The 20,926-nt window shown below is 38.6% G+C and overlaps 1 protein-coding gene across 1 annotated transcript in view; it reads right to left on the bottom strand.

The window, feature by feature from the left end:
• LOC102313823 (gamma-aminobutyric acid type A receptor subunit gamma3) overlaps positions 1-20,926 on the bottom strand; it is a 72,652-nt gene that overhangs the window by 38,265 nt on the left and 13,461 nt on the right. Inside the window, exon 3 of the mRNA XM_014332826.2 lies at positions 13,218-13,285. Coding sequence (XP_014188312.1) covers positions 13,218-13,285 — 68 coding nt within the window. The remainder of the gene's footprint in view (positions 1-13,217; positions 13,286-20,926) is intronic.

The raw sequence follows: 20,926 nt of genomic DNA, 5'->3' as shown, positions 1-20,926 counted from the left end.
CTGCACATGCCCATATTAACCTTAACCAGAGGGTTTAAACAACAAACCAGTGTTTACATACCATATCTGCTTCTGCCGTGGCCTGGTGGACAAGAAATTGGTTAAGGGTTCCCCGAGCTTTCACGCCCCTCATGTTCTTCATGTGCCCACCATTAGAAGCATGCCTATGGAAAAAGTGCGCCGGCACACAGTGCAGTGCGCTTTATAGGTGTTATCGTGCACTTTTCCAGCCAGGTGTTTTCCTTTTCCCATTCCTCCCTGTACTTTTGCAGCCTTTTTTTCTTTCTCTGAGGGGAACAAACATTGCTGCTCTAATGCTGGGCTTACACTGTGCGATTTTTGGCCCATTTTGAGCCGATTTTTGAGTCGTGCGACCGATTTGGTGATCGGCCCGATTTTGGCCTTCATCGTGCATCGTGTAGTATACGTGGGGTAACGAGAAGCGATTAACACCTCACGACCAGCTCCCGATCATCAATCGCTCGTGAGGGTGTCACCACAGGCGCTCACACTGCTCACGCGCAAACACGTAAACGTCGGTGAAAAAGACACGGCTGTGCAGCGTGTGATCTGGACACAAGCGATGGAGGCACAACTTGTAGAACTTTGGAAAGCTCATCCGAGCCTTTTCGATGTGGCATCACAAAATTATCACGACCACAACAACCGTGAAAATAGTTGGATTTACACTGAGGTCCTTGGCTGAGGCTGAGGTCCTTCACGATCTTCCTGGCCTTGGTCCAGCACCGCCTGCTGTAGATTGAGTGCAGGTCAGGGAGCTCGGAGCGGATGGTGCGCTCAGCTGACCGCACAACCCTCTGTAGAGCTCGTCTGTCCTGCATGGTGCTGTTCCCGAACCAGGTTAAGATGTTTCCCGTCAGGATGCTCTCTATGGTGCACGAGTAAAAGTTCCTGAGCACCTTGGAGGGCAGTTGGAAGTCTCTCAAGCGTCTGAGGTGGTAGAGACGCTGTCGGGCCTTTTTCACCACGGTGTTGATGTGACAGGACCATGACAGGTCCTGCGTGATGTGAACTCCGAGGTATTTGAAGCTGTCCACTCTCTCCACTGGGCACTCGTTGATGACGGGGGTCTGGTAGTTCCTCTCCTGCTTAGTGCTGAAGTCCACTATCAGCTCCTTTGTCTTACTGACGTTTAGAAGGAGGTTGTTCCTCTGGCACCAGTTCTCCAGATTCCTAATCTCCTTCAGGTAGGCCGTCTCGTTGTTATCAGAGATCAGGCCCACCACGACGGTGTCGTCAGCAAACTTGATGATGGTGGTGGAGCTGGTAGTGGCCACACAGTCATATGTGTACAAAGAGTACAGCAGGGGGCTCAGAACACACCCCTGGGGGCACACCCACAATTTAGCAATTTAGCAAAGTTGATGGTGGGTGTGTGTCTGTGTGAGTGAAAGACAGAGAGGGAGAGCGAGCGACAGATTTTCTGTTATAACCTTCATTTTATGGAGGCACAGTGTGAGCACTCAGGTCGCATCAGAGCATCGGGCGGTATAGTGTGAGACCTGCATCGTGACCTACCAACTTCTAACCCCTGCGAGTCAATCGTGCAGTTTGAAAATCGCACAGTGTATGTCCAGCTTTAGGTGTACTGTCGTCCGAGACTTGCACCGCAGTGTCGGCGTTTGTTTCCCTGTTGGCCATGCTTCTTGTTGTGGTCATCTGTTGTCTTCCGGTATTTTCTTCGTAAGCGACCTTTCCTCGACCAATGAGATAAGCGGTAATCTGAATTGTCATAAGTGTGCTGTCAGCTCATTGGTCACAAAGCAGGAGAGGGGCTGGGAATTATGTTTTCAAACAAAGTGTTAATTCCATTAAAAGTTATAGACTACTTTTGATTCTCACTGTATTACGGGACAAAGTGCGTCCCTTATTAGCTCAATACGGGACGTGTACTTTTGTTTCGAAATACGGGACGATTCCGTTTTTTAAGGGACGGTTGGCAACCCTATTGCTAGCGACAGCTATGTTAGCATAACATTAGCACAGTGAAGCTGGAGGATGAACGCCAACTTTTTTTCCACTCGATAAAAGTTAACGTGAGGGATTCTGGTGGTCAGGGACAAATGCAATCGCATAGCAGGATGCTATACACGGGCCAAACTTCAGTCAGGAGAACAACTGAGATTATTCATCCACAATACGAGGTTAGTTATTAATATACTGCAACAACATGGGAACAGAACAGCTGCGAGAGAATTCAACATTAATGAATCAATGTTACGGAAGTGGAGGAAGCGCAGTTTTTGGCTTTCCCCATATTTCAAAAGTGCTTCATCTCTTTGCTATGACTGTCGCCCGCATAATTTGCAGATGATAATGGTTGTAGCCGCTGCGATGCTTTCGACCAAAACAGGCGCAGCTTGATGACATCATCAACATGCGCTATCGCGATAGAGCGGTATAGTCAAAATCTCTATCGTTGGCCAATTTATATCGTTTCTATCGCCCACCCCTACTGCCAAGCAAGGTTACTAGGTAGTTGCTGACTCTTAGATTACTTAAATAAACTGTGAAGAACAAATATATTAGAAAAAAAACCAAGGATTATTTATGTCTTTTGATACAGTGGCTGTACATTAACTCCCAAAAACAACACACTGTGACATCCCCAGAGGTGCTCAGACTCTCCCACATAACTGCATCACTGAAACTGATACCTCAGGTTTTGCAGATTTTATCAGACAATCTGCCCTGCAAGAGAACAAACCAAAAACACACTGAATCCTTCCTTCCTACTAGGAAAATTTGCTTCTGTTAACAGTAGGCAAGACAAAGAGGATCCTTTGTACGCACAGGTATCATGAAAATTATGAACACTGCTAAAAACAGAAAAGATATTTCTGAGTTCATTAAATACTAACTGAACCACACGTGAAGAATATTAATATTCCAGAGACCTGTTCTATGGTGTGTTACCGAGAGCCTCATAATTTGATCCTCATGCTGATGACTTAATTTCCCAAATCTTCAGCCACAAAGTAAAAATAAGAAATGCAACATTCTCTTTGTTCAAATAGACGCTTTGTAACTGTTAAACCATCAGTTATAAAACTTTTTTTACACCATGGATGAGAAATGATCAAGGTCATTTTGTATTCTAGCAGGTGTGAGCCAAACAGTTACAGTGACTGCAAACTGCAGGGACATTACAAATTAATGTTATGGTGGGAGCTAAAGAAAACGAGCAGGGATGTTGGAGGAGCTCTGCCAGCAGCTTCTTTCTGCAGCAGGAAATGAGCTGGCATAAATACTGTGTTTCTCTGGTCATCCAGTGTATAACAAACAGCTTGTGAGTGGGAAGCTCTCAGTGAGAAAAGCATTGTTGGCTTTTGTTTGGCAGGAATTCCTTGTTTACAGGAGGCTTCCTTGGACACTGCATTCCCAGCAAGTTCTGTATTAACACAACTACTTTATGATTACAAAGATTTGGTCTTCTCTGATTAAGCATATTGTTCACTGCTAACAAAAACATGTCTCAGAGCTTTGCTTTTTCTGATTAGCTCCTTCTTGCTGTGCTTCACTGTCACTATTTTCAAATTAAACAGCTTACTGGAAATCGGTCCCCATTTAGATGCTTTCCTTTTCAACACCTTTTCTCTAAACCACATGACCCTGATTGTTTTACACTCGGCATGGGGTCTGTCCTGGTCTGTGTTTTCTGTTGGGTTCTTTGTGCAGTGTTGTACTGCCTGTGCTCACCTGCATTTGTCTACATGTTCACTGTTATTGGTCTTTGGTTTCTTGTTAGTTTTCTCTTGTTGTGGTTTTACTTCATGCTTTTGTTCCTTTTCCTCTGCCCAGCCAGACCCCAGGGTTTTTGTCAAATGTTGAAAATATATAAATAAATAATATAACCTAATTTCCCAACTTTAATTAAATATATCACAAGGTAACCCTAATCCAAAGGAGAATTTACAAGTGCATAATGTTTAGATGATCTGACTGAACTAATTCTGGCTGCTGGTTAATGTGGTGTGGTGTGATGGTTGTTCTTAACATGAGTCTGAAAATACAATGTACTGAAGTTTATATAATAAACTATGAAATATTTATAGAGCACAAAATTGCAGCAGTTGCCTCAAGGCGCTTTATATTGTAAAGACCCTACCCCTCATAATCTTGATTTATGCACTTCATAAAATGCTGATTTTATTGCATTAAATACCTTACACAAGAAGCACATTTCTTTGGGACTGACATGCAAATACACTAAATTATGACCATAAACCAGCACAAGAGGAACATTTGAGAGATCCAGGTGTATGACACATTGGTGTATGGTATTCTAATTCGGGAGCGTCAAACACATGGCCCTGAAAAGTCCAGTCTGATCGACTCTTTCACTTAGGAACACATGGAAATTACCATGTCAGTTTACAGTTTACCTCCGACAAAGTTTTCACTAATGGAAAGACCATCACTTGGACAAAAAAAAAAAAAAAAAAAACTGGAGGAGCAAATCAACAGTTTAAAATAAACAACTTATGGAAAAGAAGTCTGCTTATAATTATAGGACAAAGTCCTGGTAACAAGCTGCCAGTGGTTTTTCTGTAATATCAAGCCTTCAATTCTTAAAGTTTAAACCCCAAAAGCTTTTCTCCTCATGCTGCCTTTAATTCATTTCAGCAGCATTTAGATCATGTAGAAAACCACAGAGGTATTATTGAAATTGTACTTTTTAAATATAAAAGTTTGTTTCTGTTTGAGGTATGGCTGAGTCTTGCTGTAGTGGGCATCGGGGGGATAAAAGCAATTCTAACTGTACTTTTCATCAACTGATTAGCGCCGCTTGGTGATTTCCACCCACCAGGCTCAGGAGAGCAGTTAGGAGCTCATTATATCTTAATACAGCACAGTGAGGTAAAGAAGACACGACAGTCACTTGTTTTCTTTTCAGAAATAATATGATCACCTTTTAATAAAAAAAAAAACCCTTTCTTTAGTGTATATGCATATATAATATAATACAGTACTCTGAAAAGCATTAATCTTCCCTCTAATTTCTCATTAAACAGATTTTAATATTAGACAATCAAGTATTTGTGATATCTAGCAACGAGTCTTTCACATGCAGGAATTTTGCCTTTGCAGAATTGTTTTAATTCAGCTACACTGGAGGTTTTTTTTAGCATGACCATGTCACGTCGGTGTGTGGAGAGAGAGAAGAGGGGACCCAAATGCAGGATTCGCAGGCTGATTGAGGATGTGGACGGTGTTTATTATGAAGACAGAATGAACAGAACATGACAGATTGCACTAAACTGAATGACTGGACTGGACTGGAAACACACGCGGAACCAACAATGATGAGACAAGGAACTAAGAGAAACCGAGGGCTTAAATACACTGGATGACGAGAATGATTAGAAACGGGTAAGAACACAGCTGAACTAAATCGAACTAATGAGACAATGGAAGTAGAACTTGGTGTAATGCACACAGACAAAAGGCTAACACAACAAAACAGGAAACATGCATGTAAACTAAATACTGACAAAAGTCCAAACAGAAAACACTGACAGAACAGCCTGTTTAAGGTCACGCCAAAGTATCTCAGTCTGATTTAAATCCAGGCTACTTCACAACCTTCATTCGTTTTTTGTTTTGCTTTTCTTTTTAGGACCTTTTCCTTCACTATTTTCTGGTAGAGAGGGGAATTCTGATGTTCCTTTTCCTGCTGCCGTTACTTGTATGATATGACGGGACTCAAACCTTCCAGAAACTTCAGCTTTTTTCTCATCAGGTCACAGAAGATTTTCCAAAGATCTGTTATTCAGTTTCTTTAGATTGTGGGGCGACATGTTGCTTTTTGAGATCTTTTAGCCTACTTCACTTTGTCAGGCAACCTCCGTTTAAGTGATTTTTTTTTTATTCGACAGGTCAGGCAGTAATCAGGTCTGGGTTAATCACAGTTAATTCATGATTTAACAAGAGTGAGCAGTTATTTTTCCACACAGTTTCCTCCCCTAATTAATTAAATGATTTAAAAACTACATTTTGTATTAATATTTGTTTTCTTTGTCTAATATCAAAAGTTGTTTAATCTGAAACATTTAATTTGATAAATATGCAAAAAAAACCCAAACAAAATTTAAAATTAGGAAGCAGGCAATAATTAACTTTTTCACAGGAGTGAATATATATAAACTCATTTCCAGCACCTTTGTTTAGCCATTACATTCAGCTTTTAATAATAGCCGGAATACAAAAAAAAAAGAAAAAAGAAAAAAAAAAAATGTAATAACTTTTAATTTCTCTTCAGATTTGGGTCGAATCTGAATACTCTGTCTTTAAAGTGGACGTGGAATTTTTAGTCCTTATCTCCTGACACAGTCGTGCATGTTTGAAGAGTCTGTTCTTTAGTTATTACAAGTCACTTTTTAAATGAAGTTGTTCAAAGTGGAACTTCATTGTGTTTGCAAGACAGGGTGAACTTTTGGTACTGTAATTAAATCTTACATGTAGAAGTCCTTGTCCTGTCCTCACTTTTTCATAGCAGCTGGGACATGACATGTAATATATTGTCTTTTGTGGACTCGCTTCCTTCTGACAGGTTTAGAAGACAGGCAATTTATCAGGTATACTATTTCCTCAGCAGATTCAATAAACAGCCTACAAAAAGCTGTTTTTACCAGCAACATGAACAAGCTTTTAGTAAGCACACTATTAATCAATGTTAGACAAACATTTAAGTGTTTTCTGTAAAGATGAAAGTTTTTTATCTGTTCTCAGATAAAACTTTAGTGTGAAAATAATGCCACACATTTCACCTGTATTCACTGTTAACTCATGATGTTCAAGATGATGACAATACCTGATATCTTAGCATTTATGCCAATTAGCATTAAGCATAAAGTCTTTCCAAAATAGAAATACATTGATCAAATTTAGGGATTGTTGTAAGATAAATAATCTTCAATGACAGTTTTTCAAATTGACCAAATTGACCTCTTGTAAAATTCTGGTTGACTAATTTCTCATAGACTTCATTTTAAGAATAAAAATAAGCGTTAACTGGAAAAATAATAATAAAGTTCAAACCTATGCAACTTGGACAATGTCTTTTAATCTTTGCTTGCTGGATTCATGCGTGAAGAAATAAAATTGTGCTGCTTGCTTTGACGGGAGTGACTTTGGTTGGCAAACCTCTGAACGCAGATACAGATACGCACAAACTATGCTTGAATGGAAGAACGTTAGCATCTCGGTATGAATGTTTGAGATTCAGAATGAAGGGTTTTGTTTTGTCTCCGGCAGTACTTCGGCTTCACGAGTTCTACGTAGGCGCTGCCAGCTTTTCGTCACAGGACTAGGCATAATGTATAAGGGAACAAATGAACACTAATCGGGCCATTGTTAAAAATGTCACCACAGGTGTGCAGAAAAGTCTTTGACATGTGAAAACGGTCTGCTGAGTTTCTTCAGAAAGGAATTAATCACCACCTGTCTCTTGGAGAAGTCATGGCACCCTGAAATAAACGTTGCATTGTAATTAGAACCAATACAAGTATGACAACTGATGTGACCACATGAACTGCTCTGTGACTATACGATTTACAATACTGTAAGCTGGTTGCACAGCAGAGACTGTGCTTTACAGCCTATAGAGCACTTTATAAGCAGTAAAGCTGATTCAAGGACAAATTACATATTTACAAATTAAATACTTATTTGATCCCTTGCTAAATTTGTGCATTTGCTCACTTACAAAGAATCCAAAGATCCAAAAATAAAAATTGAGAAATTTTATGCAACTTTTGCACGCCATTGAGTTGAGAAAAAGTATTTGATCTCCGACAACCCAGTCAGAATTCTGGCTCTCAATCAGTCAATTAATTATAGATGCTCCTGATCATTTCATTATCTGCATGTACGACACCTGTCCATAGAATCAATTTCTTCCATTCAAACTTCTCCGCCACCTGGAACCAGACCAAAGACTGCCTCACGTCAGGAACAAGATTGCAGACCTGCACATGGGCTACAAGACCATCTGCAAGAAGACTGACAAGAAGGTGATAACTGTTGGTCATTTTATATTTCTCCTATTTCCAAATAATGTAACCATCAGTTACCTTCGGTCTGCAACTCCGTCAAAGATCTTGCCTCTTTGGGTGAAGATAAAAGGCAATTGATCAGCCCAACACTACACAGCAGTTGAGACTGCAGTCACCAAAAACATCGCTGGTAACAAAGTATGCTGTAATTGAGTGAAATGCTGCAGTGCAAAAGAAGGCGCAAAAGAAAATGAGCGCACCGCACAGCTTTGTATTCAAGCTGTTTGGCGTCAACTTGACCCACTGTGTTGGGAGGAAATGGAAACATTAGGTTTGGGGCTGTTGTGTTTGATAAGGAAACAGGGCGTCTTCACTGCATTGGGGAGACCAATGGACAGGGCCATGTACTGGAAAATCTTGGACGAGAACCTCCTTCACTCAGCCAGAAGACTGAAAATCGGTTGTGGATAGATTTGCCATCATCACAATCACACAAAACATACCACCAAATTTATAAAGGAGTGGCTAAAGAAGAAGTAAATTAAGGTCATGGAGTTGCCTAGCAAGTCTCCAGACCTCAGTTGCCAAGTGGAAGCCAAGAAACTTGAATGATTTAGAGAGTTTCTGTAAAGGGGAGTGAGCCAAATTCTCTCCCAAGATGTATGCAACCCTGGTGACCAACTACAAGAAAAGGCTTACCAACAGGAGTTTCTCCACTAGGTAATAAATCATATTTTGTTTCAGAATCAAATATTTATTTGTAAATGAATTTTTAAGTTTTATGAAATACATTTTTCTGGATTTGTGGTTGACATTCTTTCTCTCGCCAATAAAATGAAAGAACCATAAACTTTAGAAACTGTTCATTTCTTTGTTAGAAGCATACTCACAAATTAAGCACAGGGTCAAAAGATATTTCTCCCACTGTCTCAAATATCCCAAATATAAACTTCAAGGCTTGCTTTTCATTTACTGAAGTCAGTCAAAGCAACAGTGAAACATTCAGCATGACAAAATGGATCAATACAGGAACAAGTAAGCATGTCACAATGATTCTCCTCTGACAGGAGGATTTGGTTTGTATCTGAACACAAGCAGATCTAATTTATTTCCTGCTTTTCTTCTGGGTCACACAGGTCTGTGCAAACACTGCACTTTCCTCTTCCAGACACTGTGACAAAAAGTAGCTTTCAGTTTGCACCAACAGCAAAGCTCGAGAGCTGTATCAGGTTTGAGGAAAAAGCTGATGTCTGCAGCTACAGCGAAATCTTTTTTTCTTTCCTCTTTTTTTTTTTTTGGTGAAATAAAGTGACTAAAAGCATCTGTACATTCATCATCTGTGACAAAGTCACTCAAGTGGCAACAGTGATGACAAGGTTAAAGCCCGCGGCTAACCCATGGTGCAACCACAGAGGTGTTTTTGCCTAATTTTGCTGATTAGACTTTGGAAAAACTGTGTGTGGGTGTGTGAAGACTGTTGAACTGACACCCCAGCAGAAAAGTTGATAATGGATGGGTGGAACAGCTTACACATGTATGTTACACATGAGATGGTTTAACCACCCAGAATAACTAAAGACACATGCATGTTTTAGAAAACTGAAGCGAGCTAACACTAGCATTTAGCTTTGAGTACATCTGGGCCTGGTTTAGGCTATAGCCGAGACAATACTGGATATGGTTCTATCACAGTAGTTTCATAAACATAGTATTTAGTCTCTCCCAAGCAGGTTTGTCATGGCCACAATTTGCTGCAGGATTTCATCCATCAGCAGCAGTGCATAGCTGGTGGCATGGTGTGTTGGTCCCAGGTTTAACCTCTTCCTGCTGGCATGTAGCAGAGTGTTGTAGTTTTTGTGGAGGACCAAAATATGGAGATGGAGAAGTCCATCCTGTCACTGCTTCAACTCCTCTCCACTTTCACCTTCAGATGAGTCAGAGTTGGATTCTAGATGATCTGTTTCTACCACTGAGGCCTCCTCCATGTCAGCTTCAGTCCTCAGAGGAGGATGAGGCATCACCTTCACAAATATTTTGCACAAGCATTTCCAGAGCCTCCTGTGTGCTGCAAAGTCTTGCAATCTCCAAACTGACAGCTCTTGCACTACTGACCATACTTTAAGCATGGGTGCAGTGCAAAACACTGTCAAATTTTGTTTTGGTTCTTGCTGCTAAGAGATCTTTAAAGCTCTGACAGGTTACTGATCATTTACTGCTACTGAATTATTTTATAAACCCGAGCGTCACCTTCTAAGAGAAAAAACTTGAAGGTGAACATCTATCTCTCTCTCTCTCACACTCACACACACTAATAGGAGCACACACACACACACACATTTTAGTAGCAAGGCACTCTTGCAGAAAATAGAAAAAGTGTGAAATGTGCATGCTTTGAACGGTATAAGGTGGAAAAATTAAAAATTGAAGGCAAGTAGTCCAAAATAAAATCTGAACATAAAGGAACGCATTAGTTAATGTCAAGATAAATGTGGGATCATGATTGATCATTTTCAATGGGGCATTTTTGGGCTTTAGGATAAAATTTGGCCGTTTTTGCATAGCTTAGCTATTTTAAGCTAATTTAAGGAACTGAGGCAACAATTCTAAAATGAAAAAAAAAAAAAACAACAAAAACAAATCACCTGGAAAAAATTATCTATATTTATTCAGCACAACCAAAACAGCATGAAAATAAAAAAAGAAAATGGAGTGGCACAAAATGTCCCCAGGCTCATCTAAGGTGTAACGGAACTAACCGTGCTTATCTACTGGGTTATATTCCTTGTCCCTTCTTTATTAATTAAATAAATCAATATTTATTTACATTTAAGAAGAGAGCAAAGAGTAGTTTGTGTGAAATAAGTCAGAGATAGACAAAGCTCATGAAAATACATAAAAAGGAGACTGATTGTTAAAGCACTTAATACAACATTAAAAGGGGAAAAGTTAATAAAAAAGGAAGTGATGTGGTTGTGAAGCAGGATTAAAAATCAATAAATTGCTGATTGATTGACATCTTTTGCTGTATTAAATATTAGCCTATAGCTGGCAACCCGTAGTGTTGGCATCAAATAGCAAACTTTGATGACTGTTTAGGCAGCAAAAGATCGATAATTTGCTTTTCTGCAATCTCATATATGCCAATGCGTTCAAGCAATTGGCTGAATCAGTGTATAAAGAAATTGATAGATTATGTGTTAATCATATCATGTTATCAAAAATGAGAGATTTGGATGGATTTATTGATTGGCACGTGCTGACTGCATTCCTTTTACAATCAAGACTGGAGAGCAGCAGACTGCTGAAACACCAAAGGAGGAGGAAATATGGCGAAGAGGTGAGCCTCCAAAAGACTAAATAGAGGTAACACATTTTTTTTAAAGGGGCCATTATGGCACAATGGAAGCAGAAGCTCTGAGACCAGGGCTGTGAAAGTTTACAAACCACATAAAATCTCTTGCATGAATGCTTTGTGAGCATCACAATTTAAAAAATTTTTTCCTCAAGGTTTTGCTAATGCTGCTTAAAAAGAACAGTAACAAAGATGAAGAACTAAAATTCCTTATTTCAGTGTCAATCTGTGAAAAGACAGCCTAACACACCTGACTAAAGCAGTAACAGCAGTAATAGTATGTCATACTGGCATTAGAAAAAAACTACAGTAATTAACCAAACGATGGATTTTATGATGAAGCATTGCAGGCCTTACCTTTGTCCTCACTTCCTTCTCTTATTTTACAGACTTAATGCCACACAGAAATGATCCTGTTTTTTGTTTGGCTCAGCAGTTCTTCCTTTTTAAACTAAGCAACTCTCATCCCTCAGCTTATCAGACCATCAGTCCTCTCTCTATCTTCTTCAGAAGCCCCTCCCTCATTCTTCACATACACTCCAAGTGTGTTAAAAGTGACCATCTCTCGCCTCTCTTAACAATTTGTATGCTTTCCTCCTCTTCCTACATCCAAACTGATCTCATCCCTCTGATTTGACAGCATTTAAGCCTCTCATGCTGCAGGCTCCTCAGCCTTTGGGAGATGAGGTTTTATTTATTTATTTCATTTTCATTTTCCTGTGCTGATTTCTTGTGATATTTGTATGTTGTCCTTGCACTTTTTCTTTCTTTTCTTCTTTTATATTGAGGATTGGAGGAAACATAAAAGATAACGAACAAGGCTATGCTTTAAGCAGAATTATGCTGCGCATAATACATGCAGAAATGTAAGGAGAGAATTTAAACTATAGGAAGTGTTACATTTATTTATGCAATATATGCAAGTTTTGGAATAAATGTCAGATTAAATTTTAAAGCCAACATGTTAAAATAAAATATAACCCTTATACTGCACCACAGAGGGGGGAAAAGTGCTAAATACTGCACTAAATGCTAAAATACTATTATATACTGATTAGATATGTTTGTACATTAAAATCATCAAAGTGGAAAGTTACATATATTCATATGTTGCTGCTTGAAAAGATAACAGTTAGTAAATAACTGTTAAGTAAGTAACTGCTAAATAATAAGTTATGGAAACAGATTTGACAGATAAATGATGTGGTGATGCTTTAAGATTAAAGATAAAGATGCTGTTCTGCATTTGTTTTGGTACCAGCAGGAGAATTAGACCTATTATGCTCAATTCCCGAGCGCACCGCACAGCTTTGTATGAGCACAGCTCAAAACCAGACTCGGTGTCTGAAACAAGCTGTCTCCCTTTAAGGTAGCTTTTATCTGATTGGCTGTCTCCTGCAAACCAGCAGGTGACTGGAACTTATGTACTCGCAGCACTGCCATGCCCCGAGATGACCATATTAGGAATATCCACTCTCTATTATGCCCGACAGATCCATTAGGAGAAAAAAAACAAACTCTCAGAGATAAATATTAATATCATTCAAAATTCATAATGAATTTTGGCCATGTTGTATAAGCTGTTCCAGTGAAATTATCTTATAAATGGTGAGTACCAAAAACAGATAAACATATTTGTGTTAGGATGGACCTAAAATATCTTTATCTGCACACAGACAGGTAAACTGTTCTGAATTAGTTCAAGTGTCAGTCGCTGACATCCAAAAGTTTGAATCAGCTGCTGCTGCTGAGACACTCTCACCTTTCAACCTGTGCACTGTGTATTCCTCATAAACCCACATGTACATATAATTTCATGTAGATTAATGGAGAAAGGTCTGACTTACCATATTTATTGAAGAAACTGGCCCGATACTGTTCACGTATATATCAACGTCAATGACAGTTGGTTTAACTGCAGGGGAAACAGAAGAAAAAGGGTAAAGAAAATCAATGCTGATTGAGACATTTAAAAACCATACCTGCCTCTTTGTAAATCAAAGAGAAGCAGAGCGAAGATGCATTAATGAAAATTTACTGTTCAGAATTATTTAAAGAATGAGCAGCTGCTGAGAGAAGCAACCCTCTGGAAGTTCTGGTTGTTAAAAATCTTTAATGCAGCAATTATGCTGCGTTTTCACCAACGGGCCACAGACTGCACCACAGTGCAGCGCAGAATTACACTTTAATTTCAGACAAAGACATCACTAATGACAACTCCATGTAGAATATCAGAGGAAAATCAGAAGTAGTCCGCTGGGTCTTGGTCCCACTTTTCCCTGCAGATTTTCACCCTCGCCAGCTAATCGTGAGCTGAATTACACCCGAGACACCAGATAAATGCAATTAAGTGATAAACCATTGGAGCCTCCATCTCTGACTGGACCAGTGGATGTGGACTGATGTTTCTATATCATCTGAAGGTAGTAAATGACAAAACAAATTAAAAATGCCAAAATCTGACATGAGGTCATCAGCAGCGGAAATCAGCACAGGTAGCAAGAAGCTAACAGAGCAAAACGGTTAGTTTGTAAGCTACTAATCTAATCACAGCATAATATGATTATTTAACCACAGACTTGAGGAGACACGTCACACAGTTTTACCTTCACAATATTCCTGAACACAGTTTGTTGCTGTTTATATACCAGTGACCTACTTGGATTGACTCGACACAGTTCACCACAGTTTTCAGGTTTTTCCATTAGGTACCTGGTACCTGGTGCCAGGTACTTTTTTAGTTCCAAGCGATCCAAACAGGTACTAAAATGTGGCGTTGTCAGACTGCATGCCACCGATTGGCTGGTCAGTAGTATCTCTTAATGAGTCATGAGAGTGTCTCCTTCATGAAAATCAAAACCGCCATTTTTGAAACCCGGCAATGGGAAAAATGGCTTCAAAAAATAGTAGGTACTAATGGAAAATAGGCTTAAAAGACTTGTGTTTGTGTGACTGTGGTGACCTTAATTCACAGGTAACATAAAATGTTTCTCAACTTAAGGAAATCATTAATATAATATTATATAATATGATTAATATTACACATGATGAGGGTTATCTATGTAACCACAGCATGTCAGTGACTGTGGCCTGCAAAGAGTATACACTATATGTAAACAAAGCTTAAAACATCCGCCCACTGTGCAAAGAGATGTTGGATTAAGGAAAGAAATTATTTCAATGTCAAACTTAGGCTCATTTTAGATGGCACTTTTATACTGCTTCTAGGGGCTCTGTAGTCCCATGTTTCCAGAGGGTGGAGGACCTGTTCCCCACCCCCTGGAAACATGGGAAACAGTTATGTGTAAAGGAATGCAGAGTGATGGTCCATAATCAGTGGATGGTTGGTGCGGGCTCTTGATGCTAAAACAAAAGTGAGCAGCTGCACGGTGAATTTGGAGCAGAAATGTCCCCAGCTTCTCACAGGAAGTTTGCACAATGGCTATATCGACAAAGACTATCTAGCAGATTATGCAAGTGTTTGTGTATGAACTGGACTAACTCTCATACTTTTTGTCACAACTTCTCTCAGTCTAGCTACTGATCACAACCACAATCTTCATTCATTCTTCACAATAAAACAGGATAACTGTAAAAAATGAACCGTATATAATGCAAATGTTCTTTTAAACTTATTTCAACACATTTTAATAAATTACAGTTTGACCTGGTTAAAAACAAATAAGTTGATTAATTTAAATGAATAAACCACAAAAAACTACCCAGTCCAAAGTTCAAATGTTGAACATCATATTGACCTCCAAGTTGGGTCATGCTTGGACGTCCAATTTGTGGACCTAGTTTGGACATTGTATAGATGTCCAGAATTGGTCATGGACTGATGAACCCAATGCACGTCTATCCCACGTCCAGTGTTCAGTGGGTGGTGTTTGTATTTGCGTCTTGTTTTCCAAAATTTACATTCAGTCTAATATTTGATTGATCTATGGATCCACCAAGCCACCTAGAAGGGCTCGTATTAAGTGATATGTATACAGCAACTGATAACTTACTAAATACATGCTAGGCTTTCAAATAAGAGGAGATTGGCTGCATCTGTACAATCTGGTAATTATGGCTGTAACACACTGAGCCAACAATTTTCACACCAGGAAGTTGCCTCAGTCTTCATTTTTTTGCAACCACCATCAATACACATCGATACACACATTCCAAACACAACAACTTAAAGGACTTCCTTTCTTCTTTTCTTTAATTAATTTACACCAGCCTGCCTTATTCATGGCGGGACACCCCTGGCTTTCCCCGCCTCTGCTGCTCTCGGTCATTTCATGGACAGGTGTAAAAGTGTCATTTAAACCTCAAGCTTTAACAGCTAAGTGACAGCTGTGACACACTGCTGCCACGAGTGTTCACATTTGCATAGCAAAGAGCTCTTCCATCATTTTACATTACCTGTCTTTAGAGTCTTCATGTCTCAGCCAATTAAATGCACAGCGAGAATTTTTTACACCTGCCAGTCTCCCTTCCAGCATTCGCTTCACATGCTAACAGATGGCACATGAGAGAACATTTCTGGAGAGCTCCCGCTGAGGCAGCTTTTCAAGACCACTATATTCATAATGGCACAACACCTGGTGAGCAAACTAAATTGATCTGAGGTAAAATGTAAAAATATCTGGAATATTTGTCCAAAACCTCTCATCATAACTTTTTTTAACACCACCACCACCACATAGGCCAGGCTGCAAGTACTTACACTCCTACAGGTGAAGTGTGTGGAAGCTGTCAGATGATTATGTCAGTGACTGCAACAGGATATGTGCTGGCAGCAGAGCGACCGCCCAGGCAACAAAATAATTGGACACAATTAACCCTGATAGTTGGGCAGCAACACACTCGTGCTGCTCGTTTCCTCACCTGTGCTAATCGCTCCTGAACAGCACGCATACATGAGAAACACCGGTCAATTTTCTTTTTCAAAACAAAAAACTCATGAGGTCAGTCTTCAAATAAGGAAGAGTCACACTCTCAGTATTTTATAAAAGTCAACAGAGATGGAGACAAGGGTCAAACAAGCAGAAAAACAATGACTTAAAGTGACCCCAAAATTTCCTCTTCTTTTGATTGCACACGTGAGTCATAGTACATCTATCATTATATAAAGGTATACTGCTGTGTAACTGTGCTTTTCTTATGCTTAAATGGATCAGCATGAATCACTGACCTAAAAAGTTCAACAGGAAGTACTGTGATGTCATACTGTGCAATGAAAAGTATGTGGAGGTCGAGGTTTTCAAAGGGCAAGTGAGCATTTTGATTACAAATTAAACCCTCAAATGTCTCGAGCCATTTAGCAACTAAAATGATTGTTATATTTTATAAAAGAATATTGGTTCTCTGTTTGTGCTTCTAATATTTGTAATGTATGAAAGATTCAATACTGTGCTTACTGTCTGCCCACCTTTACTCTTCACACAGCCTGAGCTGTCTGAACCATAAATTCCACATTTGGATTCTTCACTTCATCAAACCTGTTGTCACTGATTTCAGTCCAGTTCTTGTGTAACTTGGCATACCACAGCCTTTTTTCGCTGTTTCCCTAAGAATGACTCGTTGACAGCCGATATGTCTTCAGATCAACTGAAGGTCCAAATGCTTCTCTCAGCTCCTGTGTCAGGTCTCTGCTGTTATCTTTCCTATTTCTTAAGGACATGACTTTCAGATACTGTTCATCTGCTTTAGATAATTTTTTAGGCCTGCTACTTCTGCTTTTGTCCTCTACTTGTCCAGTTTCTTTATTTATTTTTAAAGGACACGCTGCACACCATGCTGAGACAGGCCAAGTTTTGAGCTAATAGCTCTTTGAGAATCACCTTGTTAGTCCAAAAAAATCTGTTTTATGCCTGTCGAGCTGCATTATCTTTGGCATTTTTCAATGATTCAGCTAAAGAAATTAGAAAACTATTTTTTGTGACATACTGCTTGTAACAAAGTCCCTAAAGGTACATTTTTAGAATTGGTTCATACTTGTTTGTTATGTTATGTGGGATTAACAGTGTTTCATTCCTTTTAGGCGCCTTTTTTATGCTTGAATGATTCATAGATCAGTGTAAAATGGTTTAACAAAAATAAAAAAAATAAAAGAAGAAAACATAAAAATCGAGACAATCAGCTACATAATAAAAAGGACACATAGTTTTTGTAGCTCAATGCAAGTTCGTTTTAAAAAAGAATCACAGCTGACCTTAAAATTTCCGATCTGTACGTTCTTTGTTTAAATTCAATCAAGGAGCGGCGGTAAGGAGGCAGTCATTGCAGCAGAGCTTTGTCACTGACAGACATGCAATACATACTCTCTTCGATTTGCTGGGGTTCACCATCCTAGCGAATTGAGATCTCTTTCTATAAAAAATATCCTATTTTCAGCTTTAATTGTCTTTTAATATGTTTTTAAAAGTGTATCATCCAGAAGAAACTGAACATCGACTACAGGCTGGATAATTGTAGGTGACCTTGTAAATGTCATACTTAGACTTATTTTAAAACTTTGATAAAACTATGTGTGATCAGAGAAAAGCATAAGTCTGTGTGGTTGCAGACCAGTTGCATGTCTTTGGAATAACCATTTCAAAGGCAATGCACACCATCACAATTTTGGTCGTGCCACTATTTTCCCTTGTGTGACTACAAAAACGAGCCAAAACGAGATGCCTAATTATGGAATAATTACCACCAAATTACAACCAAATCAAAGATTCTAATGTTTTAAAAAAAACATACATATTTTCAGGCAATTTTCCATAATCCTGGAAACCATTAGCCAGACTAACAGGCCAATTCCTGCATGAAAAGAAATATATTCACAAATTCATGGCAGGAAATAGTTATGAAATTTAAAATATTCTAATGGCAAATAAAATGGCAGGTCATAAATGGGCCTCCCATGTTTAGTGGGTCATGTCTCCAGTGTAGGTTTGGTTCTGTCTTTATGTTTATTCATCTGTTTCCCAGTTGTGTCTCTTCCACATGTCACAATGTCAAGTCTGCATTTTTGTGCACATCTCTTGGTTCCTGTTTTACTTTAACAGTCTCGCGTCCCGTGTCCCGTGTTTTGAACTCATATCATTATACACACAGAATTGAGCATAAATGGAAAGTTTTTCTTGTCTTCCACTCCAGCAAGAATAGACCGAACTGAGTGGGCTGTAAGAGACTACAAACAAAATCTAGTTCAGTATTTAATTATGTCTCATTGAAGATGTGTATCGTTGGCAGTGAAGCTGCATTACATTACTTTCTTCATTATGTACAGTATAATTGGGTGGCAGGCTGTAATTCAGCACCTGCATACAGTACCACTTAGCAACAGTTAGGCTGTGACTAGTCATTCAGTAGATGGAGACAGCTCATTAACTTTAGGGAAAGAGATGGCATGAACTAGAAATTAATTAGCATTAGTGTGTAGGTTATTTATCCATGCAGCCATCAGAGAATACTATCTGTGGTCCCGTTAAATATGTTGTACTGTTCAGATCAAATACCAACACATTAAAAAGTGTGCGATCAGCTGTGCACTGGTGAACGGGCACTTGGAGACATTTATACGCTCCTCCAATGAAGGGAAGCCTGTTGTGAGATTTATTTGCCATTAGAGTGGGCAGAGCATGATGAACAGGTCTATAGAGACATTAGCTAATCTTGCTTCAGGTTTGCACTGGAGCCTGGCCCTGTCTGTACATGAGCCGGCGGTGACGAGCAGAGACAAACTGCAACCTCGTCTGTGTGTTTGACACACTGACAGTGATATTTACGGCAAACAAAAACGTGTCACCGTAGCTGCATATTTGCCTTTCTGTGGTAAAACAAAATTAGAAATGTCCTTGTCAGGCCGCGCTCGGCTGTCAGCTCTATTCAAAGAGAACGGATTTGAATAAAATAAAAGACAAAGGAATGCCAGGACGGTACTCATCTATAAGTCCATGTTACTTCTCACCTCTCTTTATCTTTTGCTGCTTTAGTCTCCATGAACTGTCAAACGATGACAAACAGCACTGAAAATGCATTTTCATTATCTTTGCTTTCACTGGATGTAACATTCGTAACCATCCGAGTTTATTTAAATAGTCAACCTGATCAGTTCTTCTGACCTCCTGTGTTATTCTGAGGGAATTTGGCTCTACCCACCAAATCCTCTATTGAGTGGCTACCTTCTGTTTTTCAGTAATTTCTCAGGATTTATCACAAAAAGGTATAGAGCAAGAAGTAAGTGCCATGGTTCCCAGGTCTTTGAGAAATGGTTTTTAGTTTTCTGAGTTTTAGTTTCCTTTTGAGATTAAATATATTTAATGTTTGAGTTGTTTCTTGACTCTTTTGTTATCTGGTGGTTCCAGTTTGCTGTTGTGCTCACTTTGTTTAGAGCTGTTTTAATACAGTTCTTCATATTATGAGATTTTCAAGTCTAATTAGTTTATGTGTTGTCACATTAATATCATTACAAAGTATTTGTTAAACTTTTTAAATACATATATTGCAAAATTCACATCAGTTTTTTCTAATCTTGGTAATTATTGTGTTTCTTTATTTCTAATTCAGTTGGATTCTGATCTACACAGTGATGGCAAAGTGTTATCATAATTATACTATACTTATAAAGACTCATAATGTATAAACCTACCATAAAGTATATAAAACTGAAAAAGTTTGACTATATAAAAATGAACCGTATTTAACTACAGACTTGGTGAATATAAGAACACTGGATACTACATTATGATTTTGATCTAGTTAATTAACATTTTATCTTGCAATTAAAATAGTAATTCTGTAGTTAAACAAAATGTTATATCATATAATCTCAAGTGGAAAATGTCTGTCTTAATTTTCTGTCATTTTAAAATTGTGAAATAACGCAAATGTTTAATTTTAAAATTAATCATAGTTTTGAGTATCTCTTTTCAATCTAAGTCACAATGTAACATGAAATATAGTTTTTCTACTAGTGCTCGTACCACAACATTATTACTTATGTTTATAATCCTTTCATTTATCAGACAAAGAAACTTTGATTGAAATATTAAGTTAAAAAAAAGATCTTTTAACTTAACGTAAACCGGCTTTAACAACTCATTTACCTTGATTACATAAGTTCACTTAAAAAAACTTCTCTTACAATCTGATTATTTTGTCAAATCAAATGTTTGAATAACTGTTCTATAATCCTGCTTCAGTAAGTCATAATTTTGACTTATGATTATAATAACTGACCAAAAAACTTGTTCAAATTCTGACTATTGCCAAGAAACATTTTTACCAACCAATCTTTTTGACTAGATACCTCACACACGTGACTACATAATTTATTAAGTATCTCAAGCTTTAGAAAAATCATTTAAAAATTATTACTATAACTTTTTTCTTGTCCTTCCCCATAGTTGGAGTAGCTACTACCCAGTGCTGCATATTTTAGTCTGGTTGTTAATCACATGAGCTAGCAGGAACTCCTGATGACATAACCACACATGGGATAGTCCCAGCCTCTCGGTTGGCGTCTGCATACTCTAAGCCACAGCATAAGGACTGATGGCATAAAGAC

This window comes from Haplochromis burtoni, unplaced genomic scaffold (assembly GCF_018398535.1).
Source record: "Haplochromis burtoni strain Fernald_Lab_line unplaced genomic scaffold, NCSU_Asbu1 Contig_13, whole genome shotgun sequence".
Taxonomy (NCBI): Eukaryota; Metazoa; Chordata; class Actinopteri; order Cichliformes; family Cichlidae; genus Haplochromis; species Haplochromis burtoni.
The sequence above is the reverse complement of the archived record's forward strand: the minus strand, read 5'-3'. Positions and strand labels throughout refer to the sequence as shown.